The sequence below is a fragment of the Rhinatrema bivittatum genome, chromosome 6, assembly GCF_901001135.1.
Source record: "Rhinatrema bivittatum chromosome 6, aRhiBiv1.1, whole genome shotgun sequence".
NCBI classification, from domain to species: domain Eukaryota; kingdom Metazoa; phylum Chordata; class Amphibia; order Gymnophiona; family Rhinatrematidae; genus Rhinatrema; species Rhinatrema bivittatum.
The window spans coordinates 261,281,614-261,307,427 of NC_042620.1; the positions used below are offsets into that span (position 1 = coordinate 261,281,614).

Here is a 25,814-nt window from a genome sequence, read left to right on the forward strand (position 1 = left end):
GTGCCCCGCCCCTTTAAGCCAAAACTCCTCCTCTCTTTTCGTCCCTCCTCTTCGATCCTCAAGGAAACAAGGGAGTGGCTGTTTAAAGGTCTTTCAACTTCCTTATATCATCAGGGTGCAGAGAAACCAGCCCTGCAGGGAATAATACGCCAGGTGAGTTTCAGGGGTCTGTCACCATACATGCATATAGATATATATATATATATCCCCTGCTCGCCACGCAGATTCCTGACAGTAAAACCTGGTGTGTGTATACATACATACACCAGTGGCGAGAAGGGGATTCCCTCTGATAGCCTCCTATCTCTCAGCTGCCTGCTAACTCGCAAGGTATGAGGGGGACATACAGAGCTAGTCCTCCATTAGAAAGCGTCCCCCCTTCTTCAACTTAACTTTTCTACCGGGGGGGGGGGGAGGGGAAGCAAGCAGAAATCCCCAGGGGTCTGTAGAGGAGAGCAAAGCTGTCAAGTCCTCCTTGTTGGCTGCGGGACGGGAGTGCAGGTCGTTGGGCTCAGGGCGATGAGGAGAGAAGGGGGTTAATCCAGTTGCTGCAGCCTCGCCTGGACCTTGAAACGGGAGCCGGCTTGCTGTGGAGCAGGCAGGGAAGCTTTACATTGCGATCCCACCCTTATCGGGCCTCTCAGTATGGTTTTTGTTCCAGGGAGAGGTGGTGGCTTAAAGCAGTAACAGTAGCTAGTTCACGCTTACCTCGACTGCTTACACTTTTTGAGTTTTATTTCTTGATCGCCCGCTATAAGTTTCCTCGTTTTTATACTATTTCTGTGGGAGGGGGAGTAAAAGGTGTGCATCTCGAACGACTTTATTCTCCCCCCCCCCGAGTTCTGCTTTTCCGCTGCCTGACCTGTGCATGTCACCAGGGTTCCCGCACGGGCCAGAGGGGATTTCCTAACATAACAGATGACAATCAGAACGGCTCCATACCCATGTTTTCTTAGCTTTGATAATGGAGCACCGTGACTGAACGGGAGGAGCTCTCAAAAACAATTTATGAATAAGTAACATCTATTTAGGGATGAAATAAAAATCTGAAGTAACATTCTAACTGGATTCTCTTAAAAACTCGAAAAGTTTGGCTCAGTCGTTCTGCTTTAATAATGCAGCAATTGGCAAAAGAAATAGTTGATCTAGCGAGACAGAATTGCGCTCACTCGTGAAAATGTTTTTTACTGACAGTCTTCCAGATTTTTACTGGCAACCTAACTTTTCTACTGACACATGTTTTTAGCATCGCCATTTTGTACGCTTCTAGACTTGCTATTTTGAGATTCACTCTTTTGCGCGACTTCATATTGCTAGAGACAGGCCCTCATTCATGATGTTCTATAAGTGTTTCCCGACCCATTCCCCTGGAAGCACTGCTAAGCAGTCGGGTCTTTAGGATTGCCACGATGAATATGCATTACACAGATTTGCATAGCCCGGGTCTGCAATGTATGCAAATCTATCTCGCGTATTTTCAATATACATATTCTGAAAACCTGCCTGGCTAGGTGTGCCTCCAGGTTGGGAAGTATTTGTTTATACAGACATGTCGTTTTGTAGTTGTGATTTTTTTTAACTAACTAAATTTCCTGACATTTGGCAACTCTGTAGAACATTGAAGTAGGATGCCTGAGTCAAGGCAGGGATTTTACGGTGGAGCTGGGTTTGAGTTAACCCTGGCTCTGTTGTGGTTGCCAGGTTATTGCTTCCTTCTTCAGAGAGGTATGGAAACCTAGTCGTGAGAAACTGCTTCTCCTATCTCAGAAAACAAATAGAGGAACAGCAAAGGGAATGAAGAAGAGAAAGGGGGAAGAGAATGTGTGTGTGCATGTAGAGAGTGAAGTTGGGTGCTGTAGACCCCAGTGCCCTTGAGAGGCAGGGAACTAGAGCAGATGCCTTTGCCCAAATGCATCCTGGGACTTGAAGGCCTGTTTTTCTAGCACAGGAAGGAATACACCTCCCAGAATTGCAGTAGGGTGAGGGTGATATCACTAGAACTGGCCTCAGGTCTTTGCTCACTAGAACTGGCCTCAGGTCTTTGCTCATGACTGGGGTGAAGGGTGTGTCCTTAGAGGAAAGAGGTTAGACCAGATCTGACAATGTCTTTATTACACAGAAAAACACGTATGTGCACATACCAACATTAAAACTCCAGGGCATGTACTCAGAAGTTCAAGTAGGGGTTAAGGCAAAGCCTCCTAAACTGTTGGCCAATGTGACTCCATTTTAGCCCTTAAAACTTCGCATGACCTCTGAACAAATTAGCAGTGGTGCGATCTCCCTCCAACAATAGCTCCATGATCACCCTCTCTGCCCTCCCTTCATCCTCTCTGCTGTCCCGTCGCCCTCTCTAGTTGATCCTTTCTCTCGACTTCCTCTCGTAACCTCCTTCCCTTCAGATGATCCTCCCACATTCTCCATCCCTTCTCTGTCGCCCCCTCCAGCCCTTTTCTCACCTCCCAGCCTTCCCTCCAACCCTTCTCTCACACCCCCCCCCCCGAAATGTCCACCTGAACCCAACCTTCAAACCCCATCCCTTCAAACATCTCCCTGGCCAGGGCCAGTGGCAACATATTCCTTTGGGCCATGGGGAAAAGATGAATGACAGCTAGTGGGAAGAGAAGGCAGAGGGAAGACAGGGGCAGCAATTTTCTCTTTGGTAGGTTCCGTAGTGGGTGAGTCGTGAGCAGCAGTGGCAGCCTCGAGCAGCCGGTGCACACTCGGCCATCCCCCCCCACCCTTCCTTCAGTGGCTGGTACTGAGCCTGATGGTGATCTGCAAGCAGCAGTGGTGTTAATAATGAAATCCAACACAGGGGCCCGTAGGTTTGTCCAAGCTTACAGGCCCTGCAGCAGCCCTGAGCAACTTCTTGCCAGGGTTTCCCTGTCGCCCCAGAAACTCAAACAAGGGCTCGTGCTAGCTTACAGGCCTCGCGCTGACGTTCCTTCTCTGCTAATGTTGCTGGTGCCTAAAGACTGCTGCCATTTGAGGTGCCTGTGAGCCCAGCTCAGAGCTTTGTGACCGCCCCAGTCTACCGTTGGGGAAGCCCTGGGTTAAGGTTTAGAAAGCTTTGCGGAGGAAGCTTCGGTGGTGCCCTGCCTTTCTGAAATCTGGCTGTTGACAGTTCAGGGTGTGGCTGTCATAGTGCTGTAGGTGAAAGGGCCTTGCCCAGGCCCTCTGTGCACGTTCACCTTCCTCATTTTTCTCCTTTACCCTTATTCCTTGCTCCTGCCCTTCTCTCTCTTTTTTTTTTTTTTCTTCCTCCCCTCGCTCCTATGCCTTGCCTCTCCCACCTTCTTTTCACCGTGGTGTTTGCTCTGCAGCTGAAGGTTTGTCTTGTTGCTGCACAGGGTTTTTATCTTTTCCAGCCTGGCATGGGTGTGGTCCCAGGGGAGGTAAACGTGGAGAAACCTCAGCTCTGTGGTGTTTCTAAGAGATGGTGGCCTCAGGGAGACGGGCTCATTCCTATTGTTAATTCCTCTTTATAAAAGGATGCTTCTTTAATAGGGACATGGCTGCTGCTCCTAGAAATCTGACCAGGGTTGCCAACTCATGAAGCTGCTTCTTCCTGATTTTTGACTGACACATCTCACTGTTGCCATTTTGTGCACAGCTGGACTTCATACTGAGAGAGTCGCCCCCTTTCTGCATTGAGACACGGTTCCCAGTTCTCAAGTGATGCAGTCTTGCAGAGTCTGGGCCCACAGCACCATCACTCATGATGGTTTTTACTGACATTAAATCTAGTTTTATAGACTTTTTTTTTTTTTTTTTTAACTGACTGACACTTGGCAACCCTGACTCTGACCCTTTTGATCAGGAGTTGGACACTTGCAGAAACTCGTGACATGTGATTGCAGCATGCCCTGACAGTGAGAACTAGAGCCAGTGCGGATCCTGGAAGAACAACTTACTGTTAAGAACTTAGCATTTATGAAGTTTCCTCCTCCTAAGCCTTCCATCTCTTGTTCTCTCCATTTTTTTCCTCCCTTGCCCTTATTTTTTTCTCCGACTCATTTCCGCTCTCTGTCTCTCTTTTATAGTCCCTCTCGTATCTCAACCGCCTTCACAATGAGCGAAGAACCCATCATCCGCATTCCCCCCTTCCACTTTATCCATGTGCTGGACCAGAACTCCAACATCTCTCGTGTGGAAATTGGGCCCAATACCTACATCCGGCAAGACAATGAGCGGTAACTATGTTCCCACGGTGTGTGTGTGTGGCTTCAGAGCCTGGGTTTGAGGTGCCCTCCTGGAGCATCTTTTTCCCAGGACACGGCACGTGTTTGGGCACCCTCTCCAAGAACAGCGCTTGCCTGTGCTATGGAAACACTGAGCTGAGACCCAGCGCTCTCGACACACTCAGGAGACCGGGGGGGGGGGGGGGGGAGACACGACACGACACACTGACTATCTTCCGATTCTGTGGTGGCTTTCTCCATTACATAATTCAGAGGAAGATGGAGGGAAGTAACCCGAAAAATGCACACTGCTCATCAGCACACGACTGTGCAGTGCACTCAAAGAACTAGAAGAAGCAAGCATTGCGTGTCTGCAGTCAGTTCTGAGTGCAATGAAATCAAACAGCAAGAGGCACACCACACATCCGCAGCCAGTTACACCATGCATAAAAACATAAAATGTCCCTCCCCATCCATACAGTGGGCTGCTGTTTTCCTCCTCCTCAGGGTGATGTTCTCTCCAGTGAAGATGGTGCTGGTTCCACCCCGGCATTACTGCATCATCGAGAATCCAGTGGCGCGAGACGCGGAACGGCAGGTGCTCCTCGATGAAGCAGGGCAGGCTCGCTTGCGTCACGGTGACCTGGAGATCCGCCTGTCGCAGGACCCCTTCCCACTCTTTCCGGGCGAAGACCTGAAACAGGTAGTGATGGGGGTAATGGAAGCAAACCCAGCTTTGTGTGATAGTGTAAGGGTCTGATTTAAAATGGCCAACTCCCCCCAAAAAGTCCTAAAGTTGGCCTGCTTGCACAGGTGTGAAATGCTGCATCTTTTGGCTGAGGCATTCATTTATTCATTTCCTGCAGTTTCAGGAAGGGAAACAGAATTCCCCAGAAACTCGTTGTGCAAAAGCTTTTGCAGAGGTGGCCGTGAGGCAGGTTACCCTGATTCTTACATTTACTCCGGGCAAAAGATGTGCTGTTTCAAAATTTTGCAAACAGACTGGCTTATGAGCTTTTTGCACTTTTATGTTTTACCCTTATTTTATGTGGTCCATCCCTTGTTATGAGAGGGAGGGATATGGGGTTCTGCACGCTTTCTAGTCCGTTCTCGGGGGAAAATCTCCTGAAACAAATTTTGGGTTTTTTTTCCTCCCTCCATGCAGGGCATCACACCCCTGAAGATCGTCATCGCAAACACTGCGCTGCACCTGAAGGCGCTTTTTGACTTCGAGGATGATGCTGGGGACAAGTTTGTGGCAGGAGACGAGTGGCTCTTTGAGGGTCCCGGTGAGTCACGGCCACCCTTTCACCCTTACAAGCTCTTCCCCTGATTACCCTGATTCAGGAAAAGTGCCGGCATGACAGTTTGCAGACGTGATGCCAAAGTAATACACGAGGTGGTTTAAAAAAAATGTAATGCAAGTAGTAACGGCACGATTTTAAATTACAAATTCCAGCACGGACCCTAAGCACCACAATTCCAAGATTCTGCCGATGATCCCTGTTGTCCTCTGGGCAGATTCTGTTGTGGCCTGGGTTTTGCTGCCATGGCCAGAGCATTTCTAGGTCCCGAGGCAGGCAAGCCCCCTGCTTCCACTCTCATCCCCAGTCCCTTTTCACCCCCTCTCTCCCCCACAACCTGGATGGTACAAGAGCTGCTCCCTCTCCCTGGCTTTCAATCTGCTGCCAGCTCTTGCTAGCATTTCAATCCTTTTTCTGCCCCCAAAAAAGGGCTTTGCACTCTGGCTCTCTCACCCATCCTTAATTGTGGCCCTGGCTGTAGCAGCTGTTTCTCCAAGGATTATATGATGGTTTTCTTCCTCCTCCTTTTGTAGGAATCCTCTGATTTTTCTGTGTCTTGCTTCGGGAAATGTACATCTCTGGAATCTTTTTTTGTGTTTTGCATGGGACAGGAGGCGGTAACGTTTTTGTTTCTATGTCTCCAGTGTTGCACTGCCTGAAGAGTCTAAACTCCTGGTTTCCAGTTCACTTTTGGTCTACACGATTCTATTTCTAATTTGTGGTCATTTATTCTATATTTAGTGAGGATCTTGCCTCCAAACAGACACAGCAATAGGCCACAGCATTGCAAGCTTCCCACGCACTCTGTATCCCACCACAGAACAGTTATAGCATGGGTGCTGACTTTCAGGGTTGTTTATGGAAGGATCATGCAGTGACTGTCTCCCTCCCTGCTGAGATATTGAGGGACCTCACTCTCTTTCTCTCTCTCTCTCTCTCTCAACTCTCCAGGGACGTACATCCCCCGGAAGGAAGTAGAGGTGGTAGAGACCATCCAGGCTACTGTGATCCATCACAACCAGGCTATCCGGCTGCGAGCGCGGAAGGAGTGCAAGGACCGGGAGGGACGTGACCGGGTGACAGGTGAGTCGGGCTGGGGAGGAATACAGAGGGGGGTGAGTTGTGGAAGATGAATGTGTCAGGAGCTCATACTCCAGTCGGAACCTGGATTTGATTGCGACTTTTCCTTTTTTTTTTAACCTGTGAAATTCAGCACCAGCTCTATGCAGAACTCGGCTATAAGCACTCACTCTGGGGAGAAGGGGGCGAGGGGGGTCTCCGCTCGTGTTAACCTAACTCCAGGGGAGGGTGAGGGAGGGCCGGCGTGCCACCTCATTGAATGGGAGCATCTTCCTTCAGCTGAATGACGCGTCGCCACAAAATATCTACTGTAGATCTTAAAGTGCTCTTTCCATCTGTCTCTTCCCTCAAATGCTTGCAGGGGAAGAGTGGCTGGTGAAGAAGGTGGGCGCATACCTCCCAGGAGTGTTTGAAGAAGTTGTGGACATAGTCGATGCCTACGTCCTTACCGAAAAGGTACACAATACAGAAATAAATAACTGTGCTCTTCCCGCACGTTCTGCTGGTTCTCATGCCTCTCTCTCTCTCTCTCTCCCCCTTCCATGCAGAAAGCGCTGCACATGCGAGCCACAAAGACTTTTCGGGAGGAGAAGGGGCCACTGCGCAGGACCGGGGAGGAGTGGCTGGTCACCATGCAGGACACGGAGGCCCACATCCCCAACGTCTACGAGGAGGTGGTGGGCATCGTCGACATCAACACGCTCAACAGCCGCCAGTACTGTCTCGTGCTGGACCCTGTGGGGCCAGATGGGAAACCCCAGCTGGGCCAGAAGAAAGTGGTCAAGGTAGACGTACCCTGTATTAATTTCAGTGCCGCCTTCAACTTGCAGCTCTGTGTAACTTGTTAAGTTGAAGGTCACGCTGTTGAAGCCCTTGCAGGCCCAGTTTCCTATCCTGTCTTTTACCAGCAACTCAGTCGGCAGTGGGGTTTAGCATGCCGATGACTGCAATGGCTCTTGCTTCTTTCCGCAGGGGGAGAAATCCTTTTTCTTGCAGCCTGGGGAGCACCTGGAGTATGGGATCCAGGATATATACATCCTGTCGGAAGAGGAAGGACTGGTGCTGAAGGCCCTACAGCTCGTGGAGGAGAAGGACGAGGTAAGAGCAAGGGAGCTGTGGGTCTCTACCATGGACAAGAAGTGTCTGCTGTGACCCCCCCCCCCCCCCCCCCAACACTGGCTGCCATTTCCTCTCTCCCCTTGGTACAGGATGGGAATGACGTGGAGAGGAGGCCGGGAGATCGCTGGATGATCAGGGGGCCAATGGAATTTGTGCCCTCCGTGGAGATGGAGGTGGTGCTGAGAAGGGATGCCATTCCCCTGGATGAGAATGAGGGCATCTACGTGAGAGACATCAAAACTGGCAAGGTGAGGGGAAGGAGGAGGGTACAGTCAGGGGGTCCTTGGTCCCAAAAGGGGGGCGGGGCTTAGGAGCGGTCCTGATTTCTGATGTCTGTATATAATATGGTGCTGTGCGCAGGATAAGTGAGCAGGGATGGATCCGTTGGGAGTATTATGTTGTGGTATGGTGCTATGTGTAGTTGCTGTTCAGGGCTTAGCTCCTAGCACAACTCTGAGTTTTCTAACTCATTGGTCCTTCAGTTGGTGAAGTGGACCTCAAGTGCTTAGCTCTTTACCCATGACAACTCTTCTCCTCTGTGACTGTAGTTTTTGTTTTCCCGCAAAGCACTTTAATGATAGCAGACTGCACTCCAAGTAAAGTTTTAAAGTTGGGTTTTTTTTTAATTGGTGTTTTTATGGTTATGCGTTATGCACACCGCTTTGTGTGTACTTCACAATTTTATAAAAACTATTGATAAATGAAGTGATAAACTGACTGATCTTTATGTACAGTCTACATGTGACGGACTTAAAGAACATGGCAAGCACAGAGTTTTAACGTTTTAAACAGATGTCACTCTTGAACTGCTTACACTTAATATCTGTGATTATCAATTCTTTAGTACTACATAAACAAGAACTATTTTTTTCTCTCTCTTGTTCAGAGTTCAGTTCCACCACTCATTTCCTTATTTCAGGGACCCTTGGTGCTTGCAGACAGGGCACTGTCAATGGAGGTCATCCTTTAATGGAGAGTCCGATAAGATGATTTTGCATTTTCCTCCCTGAGAGCAATTGAAATGTTCAAACAAGGAAGGTGTCGTGCGGGCAAGCTGATACGAAACACATGCCAAAGCTACCACACTTATTTTTCACTGAAAACTATGGATTTATGTGGTACTTTTTACTGTGTATGTTCAGCAACCTTCATAGTGCACTCTGTTCCTGGATTGTGTACCGGGTAACCCATAAGCTTGAAAAATGTTAGTATAGTACTTGTATAGTACTTAACTTAAGTACAAGTTAAGCACTATACTAACTTTTTTCAAGCTAAGAAAATGTGTAGCTTGACAATAATATCTTTAAGCAACCGATGATTAAAATCTTTGCACTATAGAAGCATGCTTGCTCTTATGGGTTACCCAGTACACAATCCAGGAACCGAGTGCACTATAAAGGTAGCTGAACATACACAGTAAAAGTACCACATAAGTCCATAGTTTTCAGTGAGAAATAAGTATAGATTTGATTTTGATTGTTTTTCTCACAATAAGAGGCTTTTTTTTTTATATATAGTAAAGCTACCACACGCCACAAAGTCCTACAGGCTCTCGCTGTCCCCCCTCTGGGGAATGCCCAGATCCCACTGACTGCATCATTAATTATTCCAGCCTAGGGCTTCACTGGATCAGGTCAGAGGAGAGGGTATCGGGAGTGGGTAGGCGGAGAGATGAGTGTTTCCGTGTACTCCAGAATAAAAAGCCAAGATAGGATGCGTTGTAGAATGCTGATATGTCACTGCTGCTGCTTCCCTGTTCCCCCCTCTAGGTAAGGTCAGTCATAGGCCACAGCTACATGCTGACGCAGGATGAGGAGCTGTGGGAGAAGGAGCTGCCCCCGAACGTGGAGGCCCTGCTGAGCTCGAGCAAGGACCCCTTGGCTGATCGCTCAGACCGATCCCAGCCACGCTGTGAGATGGCGCGTCGTGACAAGACCCGTGCTGTTTCCTACCGTGTGCCCCACAACGCTGCCGTGCAGGTCTACGACTACCGGGAGAAAACGGCTAGGTAAATGCCTTGCCCCTTTTATCTCAATCCATCTGCTAGATCCTTTCTCCCAGTTCTCTGCTCTGTTTCCTTTCCCTACTCTTCTTTGCCCTTTAATTTCTTTTTTTTGTTGTTGTTTTTTTTAAAGATTTTTTTTTGTCCTGGCCACTTGGGCTGCTGGCTAAATTAGCACCAGCCTCTGCTTGGGCTGTGATGCCTTGAGCTTTCATTTTGAAATTACCCAGAGATTTTACTTCTATTTTATAACTTCCCTCTCATGCCTAACCATTGCTGAACCCTAAATATGGCCAGTAGGTGTCACTGTTGTGCAATGAATGAGGACTCCACCATCACCACCACAGGCTGTGAACGCTGCCTCCAAAGTGTCCTGAGCCATCCCAGGGAACAGAAAACTGTCCTGGGAATCAAGTGCAAATTCTCTGCATGGCAGTACACAGCACTACCACTGAGCTACCGGACCACTCACTTCCTTCCTGTCATTTTTCCCAGAATCTCTCAGCCATATCACTTTCCTTCTGTCCTCAGGGTGGTCTTTGGTCCCGAGATGGTGATCCTTGAACCTGATGAGCAGTTCACAGTAATCAGTCTCTCTGGAGAGAAGCCAAAACGCTCCAATGTTATCAAATCCATCTGCCTCCTGCTGGGGCCAGACTTCTGTACAGACATCATCAATATTGAGACTGCGGACCATGCCCGACTACAGATCCAGCTCGCCTACAACTGGTAAGGGGCAGGTCTCCACTCTCTTTGCAACCCACCTGTCCTGTGACAAATGCATGCTTGTAGTGTGACATCCATCCATCTGCCACACTTACTGACCTACTACTATTACTTAACATTTCTATAGCGCTACATGACATACACAGCGCTGTACAAACACAGAAGAAAACAGTCCCTGCTCAATCTAATAAGACAAACATACAGGGCAAGAGACTTGGTTTAAAGAAAAGAAAACTAACAAAACTAAAAGCAGACAATTGAGCATAAGATTTAAAAATGGTTTAAAAAAGGTGGGTCTTTTAGATGGGATTTAAACATGGCAAGAGAAGGAGCATGACGCACCAGTTCAGGAAGACTATTCCAAGCACTCAGCGCAGTCGGGTGAAAAACATGGAGTCTGGAATTGGTAGTAGAGGAGAAGGGCACAGACAGGAGTGACTTATCAGACGAGCGGAGTGCACGAGGAGGGGTGTAGAGAGAGATAGCAGAGGTAGTGAGGTGCTGCAGCGTGAAGGCATTTGTAGGTGAGAAAGAGGAGCTTGAACTGTATGTGGGAGCAGATAGGGAGCCAATGGAGTGACTTCAGAAGAGGCGTTATGTGAGCACAGCTACTTTGGTGAAATATAAATCGTGTAGGACAGATTGCAGTGGAACGAGATGGCTTACCAGGAAACCTGTGAGGAGCAGGTTGCAGCGGGAAGAGATGAGAGAGTGGATAAGGATTCTAGTGGTGAGTTCAGAAAGGAAAGGACGGATTTTGGCAATGTTATAAAGAAAGAAACGACGTGTTTTAGATATGCGTAGAGAAGGAGAGAAGAGTCGAAGAGGACTCCAAGGTTCTGGGTGATGGGACAGGGACGATGATGACCGTGTCATCCACAGAAACAGAGAAAGGAGGAAGAGGGGAGGTGGGCTTGGGGGGAAAGATAAGGAGCTCCATCTTGGCCATGTTGAGTTTAAGGTGATGGCAGCACATCCAGGCAGCAATGTCAGACAGGGAGGCTGAGATCTGGGATTGGATTTCTGTTGAAATTTCTGGTGTACATAAGTAGATCTAGGAGTCATCAGCATACAAATGGTATTGAAAGCCATGAGAGGAAATCAGAGCACCAAGGGAATTAGTATAAAGTGAGAAGAGAAGAGGGCCCAGGACGGAGCCCTGAGAAACACCAATTGATAGTGGAATGGCAGTAGAGAAGGAGGAACCACCAGAGGAAACACTAAAAGTGCGATGGGAGAGGTAAGAAGAAAACCAAAACAGGACAGAGTCCTGAAATCCAAGCGAGGGCAGAGTACAAGGAGTAGGTAGTGATCAACAGTGTGAAAAGCAGCAGACAGGTCAAGGAGGATAAGGACGGAATAAAGACCTTTGGCTTTAGCCATAAACAGGTCATTGGAAACTTTGGCAAGGGCTATTTCAGTTGAATGTAGAGGGCGAAAACCAGACTGGAATGGATCAAGAATGCCTTGAGACGTAAGAAAGTCAAGAAAGCGGCGGTGATCAGCACATTCAGGTAGTTTGGAGGCAAAAGGGAGAAGGGATTCAGGACAATAGTTGGCAGGTTAGGTAGGATCCAATGAGGGTTTTTTAAGGAGTGGTATGATTACATCATGTTTAAAGGCAGCAAGAACAGTAGCAGTGGCGAGTGCTAGATTGAGGATGTGACAGATGGAAGGGATGATTGCAGTGGAGATGGAGCTGAGGAATCTGGTGGGGACAGGGTCAGAGGCACAAGTAGAGAGTTTGGAGGAAGAGAGAAGACGAGCAGTTTCCTCCACTGTGACTTTAGGAAAGGAGAAAGTGGTGAAGATTAGGGGAAAGGTAGAGGAAAGACGTGGGGGAGAGCTAGGTAAAGGTGAAACAGTAATTTTGTGAATCTTGTCATGGAAGTCATCAGTACAAAAAACTGTATATATATATGATGTAAACTAGTAACTGAAATTCAAAACAGCATCATATTTAGTAGAAATAACAATAGCTGATACCATGTAGTCTCTTCTATGAGAACAGAGTAACCTCATATAACAATGGCGGGCTTTACTCCAATAGCCCTAATTGCCACTCATATGGTTGTGCAGTCACAGGAAAGCATTTGGACCGTCACTAAATTTATAATCATCGGTTACTCTGTGGTAATTTTTTTGAGATTTTTACGTTTTCAAACTTTCATTATATTATTTTAAATCTGGTTGAATTACCAGTCTAAAGGCAGTGCGATTACACTTATCGTAGCAGAGTATATGCAGCCGGAATATCAAGCTGGCCCTGGCCCGACACGGCTCGTGTTTCTGTCAACTTCATCAGGGGCCGGAGATTGCCAAATGATTCCAAAGTCTGCCCAACGATCACATCTGCTACTTGGTTGCAGGTTGCCAGGTTAAAGCTGCAACCAAGTAGCAGATGTGATCGTTGGGCAGACTTTGGAATCATTTGGCAAAAAGGTCATGACTAAAGGCAAGCTTCTTGGAGATAGAGTTTGCATTCCACAGGGAGCATGAGAAAGGAAGAGAAGAGGGAGGAAGAAGGGGAATAGTGATAAGATTGGAGGGGTTACAGCTTGATATGGGACAATGGAGAGAAAATTGCCTTGAAGGGCCAGGATTGGGATTGATATCCCCAGCTGAAAGTAAAAGGAGGAGCAGGAGAATATAGAGAAGACAGGCGCAGGTGTGTCGATAGTAACAGTGATGAGATGATGTCAGGAGGAGGGGAAGAAACATTTGAGTTTCAAGAACAGTGGCCAGTGCAGATGTCAGAATGGCAGGTGAGATAGAGAATGTAGGGATAGGGGAGGGTGAACTTGATGGTGGTAGTTGTGGTTTGCAGCAGGGAATAAGATTAGGGAGGATTAGCAGCAGGAATAGAAAATATATTGGAGACATGAAGAATAAGAAGAGGCCTGCAAATACTTCATAACCTGAGGGTAGTGTTCTAAATGGAAAAATTCAATTATATTTGAATCTAGTTTTAGATTAATTATATGATTATTATAATAGCTATTAAAGAAAGCAAGGCCTCCTGGTGGGATGCTCTAAAGACCCAGAGACAGCAGGAGTCCAAGATTACACACGGGCTGGATCGTTTCCCTCTCTTTGCTCACTCCTGTTAAAACATACAGCACCCAGCTGCCCTCCCACTCCCAGAGTGCCTCAGTTCAGCTGCCTTTACAGCCGGACTACTGAGCACTGTTACAAGTCTGCTTAGTTTCAAATATTGGTCCTGCCCTAGCAACTAAAGGCCAACCAACCGGTTATACTCACCTGCCCTTTGACACCAGATCTCTTCCTGTGAACCATATTTAATGTCTAAGCTGTTAGGGGCTTCAGGCAAACAGCTTAAAAGTCTATTGGCAACCATGCTGAGAATGGTGTAAGTGACCTCGCTAGGTGCCAAGGATGTTACTCGGGATATGATGCCACTTGAAAGGATGCAAGATATGGTGACTGATAAAGAGGTTCTGTAGTGGCCACTTAAGAACAAGATATTGCCTGATTTCCTAGCAGTGTAGCCAGATGGACTCAGGACCAATGGGTCATGTGCTCCCCTCCTAGCAGATGGAGACGGAATCAGGTTTCAAAGCTGAAGTCACTCTAGATATACCCCCCTGCAGTGACCTCAGCCAATCAGTATCTCTCCGTCTTCTAGCAGATGTGGATTGGGCCTTCCTATCGGGAACACAGTACTCTTTAGAAGAGGAAATTTTACCTTTAAATTGGAGAAAGATCGAGTCTCGCTCTCCTGTGGTGATACCTAATGGTCCCTCCCCCAGTTGAGAATTCCGAGGTGATTTCCGAGATCCCTCAGAGGTTTGCCTTGGTTTGGTAGCCAGTTCCTGGTGTGGACTTTGCTGCTGCAGCAGCTGAAAGGCAGCAGGTGCAGGAGGCCGATTGTGGCGGTGACTGTCTATGCTCTCTCCCCCTGCAGCCAGAGACTGTCTCTGTACTCAGCCGGTAAGCGCTAAGCTCAGGTAAATAAAGAACTCCTCCAGTTCATAGACGTGGAAGTCTTTCCTTCGGTCTCTTGCTCAGCTCGCCGTACCAACAACATTCCCGATCCTGTTGGGGCAAGGGAAGAGGGCTTCCAAGCGGGTTGAGCAGCCCTCGGATGGGCTAGGCCCCATTTCAGGCTCTGTAAGGCACTCCGTATGGCAGGCCGCGGTGGTGCCATCTTTCGCGCAGTTTTGTGTGGCACCATTTTCCCCCAAAGACCGTCGGTATGCATGGTGCGGGCCGGCCCTACTATACGCATAACCACGCGCATAGGTATGCGCGCACCTGTGCGCATACCTACATGTTTAAGTACATGCATACATTCGCACACAACTGGATGCTTATACTTACGCGCATCAGGGCGAATTTGTGCGCACTCGAGTTCAAGCGCTAGCCTGGCTGAATGCAGAAGCTGCAATGAACTATGGCTCCGGCAGCAAAGAAGCACAAGCGACACTCTGTGCTACCTGCCATATTAGGGCTGCACAGTCTGACCATGAATCCTTCCTGTGTCAGCATTATGAGGAGGTCCAGGGAGGGTTGGGCTCTCAGAACTTCTCCAAGCCTGGCCCCTCCCAGTTGGAGGACTGGTCAGCCATGACCTTATCTGGTAGTACCTGGGATTTGAACAATCCCAGGACTGCGTTCTCCTCAGGAGAGGGGCAGTTCAGCGGCACCTACCCCAGTTCCTCCTGGCCTGGGTATGGACCCGGCGATCTTCTCTTTGGTGGAATTCTTTCATGGCCTTCAAGCCTTTGTTCAAGCGAAGTCAGCTGCTGCCCCTGCCCGGACTGAGCCCCAGCCGGGAAGGCCTCGCCCTCCCAGCCCTATCAGCATGCCTCGGGACATGCCTCTCCTCACCAAGGGTATCCCTGACAGGGACACAGACACCATGGACGACGAAGGGGACGCAGGCTCGTTGGAGGACGGAGAAATCCCTCCAGGCTTGGAACCATATTGGACCATGTTACGGTTTTTCCACAGAGATGAATTGCCAGCACTGGCCTCCCAGACTCTGGGAGTTCCCCGGCACAGACCCTATGTCGGAGCCAAAGAAGAACCCCACCCTGGTGTCTCTATGGAAAGCCTCTTGCTATTTCCTGATGCTGGAAACCATCCAGGAGTTAATTGACCTGGAATGGGATGCCCTGGAAGCCAGCTTTAAAGGAGGCTGGGCATTGGAGGCCCTGTACCCTCTGGACCCAGAGGCCAAAGAACGCCTGTGTTTCCTGAAAGTGGATTCCCTGGTCTGCGCCATTTCGAAGGAAGCAACTATCCCAGTAGAGGGAGGAGCGGCCTTGAAGGACGCGCACTTTAGGCGACTGGAGTCCATCCTTAAGCAAGCCTTTGACACGACAGCAATGACGCTACATACCACTTCCTCTTTGTGCCCTGGTGGCTCACTCATGTCTGCTTCTCTCAAGAGGCAGATAGCTCAGGGGTGCATTCCAGAGAGGCGATGGAGCCTGCAACAGCATTCCTAGTGGATTCAAGCGCTGACCTAGTGCGTACCTTGGCCAGAGGGGTAGCTTCAATGGTGGCGGCCAGAAAGTAACTATGGCCGTGAAATTGGTCAGCGGACACCTTTAAAGGATCCCTCCTATTCAGAAGTGAATTGGAAAAGGTGGCCATGGGGTGAATCTCCAGTGCCGCAGCTACCGGAAGATAAGAAAAAGAGGTTGCAGTGCCCCTTGCATAGGAGGGGTTTGGCCAGGGGCTCCCAGCATTTTCAGCCCTACAGAAACTCGCCATTTCAGACATCTCGACCTTCGGGAAGGTCTCAGTCCTTTCGGAGCTGTCAACCAAAAAGAGGAACTGGTTCAGGCTCAGGTTTGACCCAAACTCCCCAATGAAGTTTGTCCGACCCATCCACTGGTCAAGGAGATAGGGGGCCAACTTACATAGAAACATAGAAGTGACGGCAGAAGAAGACCATCCAGTCTGCCCAGCAAGCTTTCACACCTATTTGTTTTCATACTTATCTGTTACTCTGACTGCTGAGGTCAGGGCCCTTATTGGTAACTTTTTGGTTCTAATTCCCTTCCACCCCCACCATCGATGCAGACAGCAGTGCTGGAGCTGCATCTAAGTGAAGTATCTAGCTAATTGGTTTGGGGTAGTAACCGCCGTAATAAGCAAGCTACTCCCGTTTGTTTACCCTGCATGTGCAATTCAGCCATTGTTGGTTGTCTGAATAAAAATCCTTTTTACTTAATTCCCTCTGTTGCTGAAGCAGTGAGCTGCGCTGGATACTTATTCCAAGTCAAGTATCAGGCTTAATTGATTCGGGTAGTAGCCACCATAACAAGCAAGCTACACCCATGCTTATTTGTTTACCCAGACTATGTAATTCATTTCTTGTTGGTTGATGCTGATATATATCATCTTTTCTTCATTCTCTCTGCCGTTTGAAGCAGAGAGCTATGCTGGATGTGCATTGAAAGTGAAGTATCAGGCTTATTTGATTTGGGGTAGTAACCGCCGTAACAAGCCAGCTACTCCCATGCTTATTTGTTTACCCAGACTATGTAATTCATTCCTTGTTGGTTGATGCTGAATATAAATCATCTTTTCTTCATTTTCCCTGCCGTTGAAGGAGAGAGCTATGCTGGATGTGCATTGAAAGTGAAGTATCAGGCTTATTTGATTTGGGGTAGTAACCGCCGTAACAAGCAAGCTACTCCCCTGCTTTTTTGTGGATGCAAATCCTTTTTTCCACATTTCCTCTTGCCGTTGAAGCATAGAGCAATATTGGAGTCGCATTAAATGTGTGTATGTTTATTGAATAAGGATATTAATCTCCAGGTAGTAGTCGTCATTCCCACAAGCAAGCCACCCCTTGCCTCTTCTCTTCATTCACATCCTCTAGACTTTATGGATCCACAGTGTTTATCCCACGCCCCTTTGAAATCCTTCACAGTTTTGGTCTTCACCACTTCCTCCAGAAGGGCATTCCAGGCATCCACCACCCTCTCCGTGAAGAAATACTTCCTGACATTGGTTCTGAGTCTTCCTCCCTGGAGTTTTAAATTGTGACCCCTGGTTCTGCTGATTTTTTTTGCAATGGAAAAGGTTTGTCATTGTCTTTGGATCATTAAAACCTTTCAAGTATCTGAACGTTTGAATCATATCACCCCTGCTTCTCCTTTCCTCCAGGGTGTACATATTTAGATTCTTCAATCTCTCCTCATAAGTCATTCTATGAAGACCTTCCACCTTTTTGGTCGCCCTTCTCTGGACCGCCTCCATCCTGTCTCTGTCCCTTCGGAGATACGGTCTCCAGAACTGAACACAGTACTCCACGTGAGGCCTCACCAAGGACCTGTACAAGGGGATTATCACTTCCCTTTTCTTACTCTATATTCCTCTCTCTATGCAGCCCAGCATTCTTCTGACTTTAGCTATCGCCTTGTCACATTGTTTTGCCGACTTCAGATCTATCCCTCTATATCCCAACTATCCCTCTTCTATCAGCGGTGTGTCAAGCTCACGTCCGACAAATGGGTTCTGGACATCATATGAGAAGGATACACTCTGGAATTTCGCAGAATCCCTCGGGACATGTTCATGATGTCTCCTTGCCACTCCCAGCACAAGAAACTAGCAGTGGAATCTTCGTTAAGGCTCCTCAGTTTGAGGGCTATAATAACTCCAGTACCTACACCCCAGGAAAATACAGGGCATTATTCCATCTATTTCATTGTCCCCAAGAAGGAGGGTTCCATTCTAGACCTCAAGAGTGTCAATAGTCATCTGTGGTTAATTCACTTCCACATGGAAACTCTTCGCTCAGTCATAATGGGTGTACAACCGGGAGAGTTCTTAACCTCCCTGGACCTCGCAGAAGCCTACCTTCATATTCCAATCTGCCAGGGCCACCATCATTTGCTACGCCTTGCGGAACTGGGCCACCATTACCAGTTCCGGGCATTGCCCTTCAGCCTGGTAACTGCCCCCAAAACATTCTCCAAAATTATGGTCGTGGTGGAGGTGGTGGTTCTGAAGGAAGAAGGGATCCTGGTGCATCCTTACCTAGATGACTGGTTGATTTGGGCAACATCATTGGAAGAGAGCCTCCAGGTGACCGGCAGGGTCAGATCTCTGCTTCAGGAACTTGGCTGGGTTGTGAACATGGACAAGAGCAGCCTCAAGCCCTCCCAGTCCTTAGAGTACCTGGGAGTCCGGTTCAACACCAAGCAGGATAGAGACTTCCTCCCTACTTCAAGGATAAGGAAGCTGATGGGCCAAGTGCGCTGGTTGACGAACACAATACGCCTCAGGGTATGGAGCTATCTCCAGGTCCATGGCCTGATGGCGTCACCCTAGAGGTAGTACCGTGGGTGAGGGCACACATGCAGCCACTCCAATGCTCCATGCTGTCACATTGGAACCCATTGTTGCAATACTACTCGATTTGCCTCCACCTACCGATGGAAGTTGAAAAATAAGACCCAGATGTTCTCGGCTCCAGTGGTGGCTTACAGGAAGTTCACCTAAGCAAGGGTATAAGCCTGTCCGTACCGAAATAGTTAGTCCTCACAATGGATGCGAGCCTCCGAGGTGTGGAGCTCACTGTCTGGAATTAACCACCCAGAGGTGATGGACCAAAGAAGAAGTGTGCTGGAACATAAAACACCTGGAAGCCCGAGCTGTCAGATTAGCGTGTCTGCAATTCAGCCACAGACTCCAGAGCCAGGCGGATGTCCGACAACACAACAATGGTAGCCTACATCAACTGCCAGGGAGGAACCAAAAGCCACCAAGTGTCTCTGGAAATAGACCCCCTTATAGAATGGGCGGAGTTAAATTTAGAAGGGATCTCGGCTGCCCACATCATGGAAAAAGACGACGTTAGTGCAGACTTTCTCAATAGGAAGAGTCTGGATCCAGGAGAATGGTCATTGTTGACCAGAGCCTTCTGTTATGCCGGTCGGCCACGGAGGCTGTGGTCGACTGACTCACCTATTACAGCTGCGGCCCGTTGCTCCTCAGGGACCCGACGCAGAACGTGGGGGCACGCCCACTTTTCCCGGGGCCTACTTCGGCGTCGGGAGGCCTCTCTCTGCGGCAGGAACTCCACTGCCGCTGAAGCCCCGCCTCCCAACGACTCTTAGACGCGCGCAGCGAAGCCTGCCCCTTTCTTTAAAGGGGTCAGCGCGGGAACCTCGGACAGCTTCCCAGATGTTCTCCACCCTCACCAGGGTATTTAAGGCGCTAACTCAGTTGAACCACTGAGTTAGCAAGGACTTCGGTTTAAGCTACTGTGACCGCTCTAAGCTGAACACTTAGATGCTATTTTCTCCAAGGGCCTCGCTCCAGTAGAAGCTCACGATACCCGCTCCTCGGGGGTCTCTCGCTTCCAACTACCCTTCGGGGTCCTCTCTAACTAGACAACCGCTCCTCGGGGGTCTTTCTCTCTTTCCTACTTTTCAGGATATCGGATCTTCGGGTACTTGCTCCTCAAGGGCCTCCCACCCATTATATCCTGCACCATGGACCTTCGGTCCCAACTTTATACCATCAGGAAGATGCCATTATTCCTGTGAGTACCTCTTTGATCCGGTGCTCCAGCTCCACCCACCAGCTGCGACATCACCCGCACTGCGGGCTTCCGCCATCATGAAACATCTGGGTGAGACTTCACTTCTGAGCCTATTGAACCTACTGGCACTTCTGGGATCAGTGCCTTACCTTCCTGCTTTACTATCTATCTACAAGCAGTACAATAAAGCCTTTATCCATACTGTGTCTGCTAACTGAGTTCAGCCAATCGCAGTGGTTCCCCACGGGGTCCCTCCCGTGGGCGGAGTCATCTCCATTGCGACCAAGGGTCCACAACACCACAAACACAACACCTTCCAGCTCCTGGTAGATCGCTGGGACTGCCCATTCTTCGACCTACTGGCCACATCACACAACGTGAAGGTTCCCCAATTCTTCAGTTGCAGAAGAGATCAGCGCTCCCAAAGGATCGACATCCTGGTCCAAACCTGGCCAGTGGAGGATGTACTGTAAGCCTTCCCTCTGTGGCCTCTGCTGGGCAAGATCGAGCGCCACAGAGGATTAGTCCTTCTGGTGGCCCTGGATTAGCCCAGATGCCCAATACTTCCCTCTGCACAGGGACCTTCTCCAACAAGGTCCAAACCTTCACAAGGACCCAACTTAGTTTTGTCTTAAGGTCTGGCCCTTTAGAGGACTCACCTGACGAAGCATGGTTATTCAGTGGCAGTAATTGCCACCTTGTTCTGTTTGTAGAAGTTCTTGACGTCCTTGGCATACGTGCGGATCTGGAGAATATTTGAGGCCTGGTGCGAGAAATGCGGGCTCTCTCCTCGGTCGATCAAGATCCCCATGATTCTTGAATTCTTACAGGATGGCTTGAACAAAGGACTGTCCCTCAACTCCTTGAAGGTCCAGGTGGCAGCTCCCTCTTGTTTCAGAGGTGAGGTAGACAGAGCCCGCCTGTCGACACATCCGGACTTGGCCCATTTCCTAAAAGGAATTAAACACCTCTGACCACCCTTAAAGTGGCCGGTCCCCCTATGGAACCTCAATCTAGTATTGGACTTCTTAGCAGGGCCTTCCTTTCAGCCATTAAGTGCTCTGTCTCTACACATGTTAATGCTAAAGACTGTATTCTTGGTGGTGATATACTCGGCTTGTCTCATCCCTGAATTACAGGCGCTGTCATGTCAGGAGCCATTCCTCCGGTTGACTCCAGGAACGTTGCAACTTCACACCGTCCCTTCATTCTTTCCAAAGGTAGTCTCGGAGTTTCACCTGAACTAGTCCATTTTCTTACCATCCTTAGATAGACACAAGGACTCGGAAGACTACCGCCTCTTACGCCACTTAAACGTCAGTAGGCTATTAGTACGGTATCTAGAAAGTACAGACCCGGTGCGCAAGATGGACTGCTTGTTTGTTCTTCACAGTGGAAGGAAACAAGGCGAAGCAGCTTCGCAAGCTACCATAGCTTGCTGGATCAAGGAAGTGATCACGGGAGCTTGTGTAGAGACAGGGAAGCCTTTACTCATTCAGGTTAAAGCTCATTCCACTAGGGCCCAGGCAGTATCCTGGGCAGAAGCTAAGCTACTGTCTCCTGTCGACATCTGCTGAGCAGCGACATGGTTTTCCTTGCAAACCTTCTCCAGGTTCTATCACCTGGACGTCCAAGCCCAAGAAGATGCAATCTTTGCGAGGGCAGTGCTAACTGGATCACGGGCAGCCTCCCACCCCGTTCAGGAGTAGCTTTTGTATATCCCATTGGTCCTGAGTCCTACATTCTAGGAAATGGAGAAATTACTTACCTGATAATTTCGATTTCCTTAGTGTAGACAGATGGACTCAGCATCCTGCCTACAGCTGCCCATGAGGTGAATCGCTATTCCAAGAGCTTACAGGTAAGCCGTTGCCCTATCTCTGGGATTCAGCGCTTATGTTTTGCTTGAGTACAGTTACGGTCACCAGTTTTAATCAAGTTCTTAAATTGTATTCAAGTTTTTGAATAGCATGTCCACAATGGCTTTTGAAGAGAATACTGAATGGCTGAAGTCACTGCAGGGGTATATCTAGGGTGACCTCAGCTTTGAAACCTGACTCCGTCTCCATCTGCTAGCAGGGGAGCACATAACCCATTGGTCCTGAGTCCATCTGTCGTTTTCATTAAGGAAAACGAAATTATCAGGTAAGTAATTTCTCGAATGAAGTTTACAAATACTATACTGTGTGCCATAACTATGGTGTTATTTTAATGTGGTTTTTTTTGTCTGTTTCTTTTTTTTTTTTTTTCTGTTCTTGTCAGGCATTTTGCCATTAAGGATAAGAAAGATCCTCTGGAGGCTGCTAAGCTGTTCAGTGTGCCAGACTTTGTGGGGGATGCTTGCAAGGCCATTGCTTCCCGCATCCGTGGGGCTGTTGCCTCTGTGCAGTTTGATGACTTCCACAAGGTAACTGCAGCCGGGACGGACTGTAAGGGCATGAGATCTTCTTCCAATCCCTTGGCTTTCCCTGCTGAAATTTCTGGTGCATGTAATTTTCATTCTTCCTGTGCAGAATTCAAATCGTATCATCTGCTCCTCTGTCTTTGGCTTCGACGAGGCTGCCAAGATCCGCAACAGCTTCTGCTTTCCACAGAACAGCCTGGTGGTGACCAGTGTGGACATCCAATCGGTGGAGCCAGTAGACCAGCGTACGCGGGATGCACTGCAAAAGAGTGTGCAACTGGCCATTGAGATCACCACCAACTCCCAGGAGGCTGCTGCCCGGTGAGTGAGGGCCAGGAAATGCAGGCTGTAGCATTTTTGTCACTCAGTCACAGGCTGTAGCTTTTGCATGTTTAGGAATTTTTGTCAGCCAATTGTTAATTATCTTAAAGGGAATTTTTGTGTGCCATATATCTTCAAGGGGAGGGTCATAGGGGATTTCAGTTTGGCAATTAGTGTCAACCGTGTGTTGGGTATCTTAACGGGGAATGTCACAGGAGAGTGACATTTCAGCTTGAAAACCTCTTTTATTCATTTATTTTTAAACCAAATATTTTATTTTTCATCTTTTGTAATTTGTCAGCTTACACTTTTAGGGGTAGATTTTAAATACTTGCGCGATCGCGTACTTTTGTTCGCGCACCAGGCGCGAACAAAAGTACGCTGGATTTTATAAGATATGCACGTAGCCACGCGTATCTTATAAAATCCGGGGTCGGCGCGCGCAAGGGGGTGCACATTTGTACAACCTGCGCGCGCCGAGCCCAGCGCGCGCTGCCTGTTCCCTCCGAGGCCGCTCCGATTTCGGAGCGGCCTCGGAGGGAACTTTCCTTCACCCTCCCCCCACCTTACCCCCCCTACCTTTGTCAGCAAAGTTACGCCTGCTTTCAGCAGGCGTAACTTTGCGTGTGTCGGGCCGGCAGCCCCGCTCCGTCCTCCGGTCCTGGGGGCTGGTCCGGAGGCCTCGACCACGCCCCCCAGGCTGGCGCCATGCCCCTGGCCCGCCCCCGAAATGCCGCGGCACGCCCCCGAAACGCCACCAGACACGCCCCCTCCCACCCCTTTTTGAAAGCCCCGGGACTTACGCGTATCCCGGGGCTTTACGCGCGCCGGCGGCCTATGCAAAATAGGCGCGCTGGCGCGCGCGGGCCTCTTAAAATCCGCCCCTTAATACGTTAAGCATGTTATGCAGTTCCTGTCAATCACATATTTTAAAGAGAACTGTTATTGGGCTTTAGATTTATTGCTCTTGTAGGAGAGTAGCAAGTTCACATTGTGTTTTTTGTGTGTGAATTTTTTTTTTGGCCTAACATTATCTTAAAGGGAATAATCCTTTTGTGTGTGTGTGTGTGTGTGTGTGTGTGTGTGTGATTGCTGCTCCACAGATACTTAAACTGCCTTTAGTGGGTGACTCTGTTTCTCATTTCCCCCCACTCTCAGGCATGAAGCAGAGCGCCTTGAACAGGAGGCACGGGGTCGACTGGAGCGGCAGAAAATCACAGACCAGGCTGAGGCAGAAAAAGCCAGGAAGGAGCTGCTAGAGCTGCAGGCACTGAGGTATCTGGTTCAAACTTTCATACTTGCTGCTTCCTCAGCACTAAGGTAATCATTCAGTTACTTTCTGCACAGTGACAATGGAATATTAAGTTGAGGATGCGTCTGAAGTAATGACCACGACTGTCTTTTTGTCTGGGCTGGTCAGCCGCGGAACCGAACACGATCTCCATGCAGCATGTTAGGAATATACTGGAAGTGACTTCCTGACTTACGTTGTGGTTTTAACGCTGTTTTGCCATCCTTGCCCTGCTCACAGCATGGTGGTGGAGAGCACAGGTGCTGCCAAAGCAGAAGCGCAGTCCAAGGCAGAGGCAGCCAGAATTGAAGGCGAGGAGGCTGTGCAGCAGGCCAAACGCAAGGCCGAGGCGCTGGAAATTGAGACGGTGAGAGAGGGGGGGGGGAGGGGAGGTTCACCTGTCACGGCTGCATTGCGATTTTATCAGACACGATCGCAGTGTGTGTGGCTGTAGGCTGATGGCTCTTTTTTTTTTTTTTTTTTCTTTTACCTTTTCGTCCATGCAGACTGCAGAGATGGAACGGCTGAGGAAGGCGCGGGAGCTGGAGCTGCTGTACGTAAACCAGCAGAACAAACTAGAGGTGGAGAAGGCCCAGGCGATGGCTAGCCTAGATGTGAAGAAGTTCCAGGAGATGATAAACGCCATCGGGCCCCAGACGCTGCGAGACATCGCGGTGGCAGGGCCTGAGATGCAGGTACGTGGTAGGGGAGGGGGGGCTAAGACTTTTTTTTCAGATGCTTGCCGGTTTGCCATCTGTGCTGGTACACATGCTGCTGTTACCACACTCGTGCACTGTATTTATTATTTGAATTTATTATCCGCTAGCCTTTTTTTTTTTTTAATAAGAAATCCACCCAAGGTGGGGGGGGGGGGGGGGGTCGGCTAGGGTAACGACATCCTAGAATGGGCAGCACATAATCGGAGTCCACAGCAGATTAACGAAGGTCAAAGATGCACACGGAAAATCGAACTAAACACAAATCAACAGTGGTGACTAAAGTAAAATAAATTGCATGAAATTGAAATAAATCGGTGTTGCCTAATCTCGCTCTGTGTCTCTCTCTCCCTCCATAGGTGAAGCTGCTGCAGGGTCTGGGGCTGCAATCCACCCTCATTACCGATGGCTCATGCCCAGTCAACCTCTTCAGTACTGCCACTGGGCTCCTGGGGCTGATGCCCAAAGCCCTGCCAGCGGCCCAGGACAAACTTTGAGTGAAGGACAATGGGGTTCAAAGCCCCAGAGATAAGGGTGGGGGGGAGGGAAGGATGTAGGGTACAACGAGATGAAAGGGGGAGCAATGGCCACACTTATTACCCCACCCTGCCCAGATCCCTCCCTCCCTCTCCGGTAGACTCCCGGGCTAACTTTTGCACTTTTCTTCTCAGGTGGTTAGACCCTTCTTTTATCTCCTGAGCTTGCTATTGCGCTGAAAATCCAAAAATAAGTTTCATTTCATTTTGTACTTATGTACCTCCTTTTCTACCAAAGATGTCCGCATCCCTGTGAAAGGAAGGGGATGACCGAGCAATCAAGCATTAAAGAAAAGATAATGTGGATGGCATTAGAGACAGAAAACATTAGGATGCAGCCCTATCCCTTTGTCATGCCCCTGTCCTCCCTGCTTGGAAGAACGGTTAATACAGGATGCATGGGACAGGTGTGCTCAGTTTTATATTGAGAACATTTTTTTTTTTTTCGTTCTGCCTGCCAGGGGTGGGGGGGAGGATACGCCACCCGTCGGGGACGGTGATGCCCGCAGCTGTTGTGATCCTCGGGCAGTCCCTCAGCAGGGAAGGGAGAAGAGCTGGAAAGCTTCATGCTATGAACAGATAAAAGACAAGACAGGGTG

General features: G+C 49.0%; 1 protein-coding gene across 1 annotated transcript; it reads left to right on the forward strand.

Moving 5' to 3' along the window:
- Positions 1 to 25,814, forward strand: MVP (major vault protein). The gene is made up of 17 exons (XM_029606992.1): positions 1 to 153; positions 4,047 to 4,196; positions 4,692 to 4,887; positions 5,350 to 5,473; positions 6,440 to 6,571; positions 6,930 to 7,024; positions 7,117 to 7,353; positions 7,541 to 7,666; positions 7,777 to 7,935; positions 9,457 to 9,695; positions 10,221 to 10,418; positions 22,210 to 22,354; positions 22,461 to 22,672; positions 23,831 to 23,947; positions 24,204 to 24,330; positions 24,470 to 24,658; positions 25,039 to 25,814. Exons 2-17 carry the CDS (start codon positions 4,075 to 4,077, stop codon positions 25,174 to 25,176), a joined length of 2,556 nt encoding a protein of 851 aa, XP_029462852.1. The 5' UTR covers positions 1 to 153; positions 4,047 to 4,074; the 3' UTR covers positions 25,177 to 25,814.

Bases quoted from the DNA above. Each gene is read 5' to 3' on its own strand.
- MVP (XM_029606992.1), top strand. From the start codon at position 4,075: ATGAGCGAAGAACCCATCATCCGCATTCCCCCCTTCCACTTTATCCAT. The intron at 6,572-6,929 runs GTGAGTCGGGCT...AAATGCTTGCAG, and splicing joins GGGACGTGACCGGGTGACAG to GGGAAGAGTGGCTGGTGAAG. The intron at 9,696-10,220 runs GTAAATGCCTTG...TTCTGTCCTCAG, and splicing joins TACCGGGAGAAAACGGCTAG to GGTGGTCTTTGGTCCCGAGA.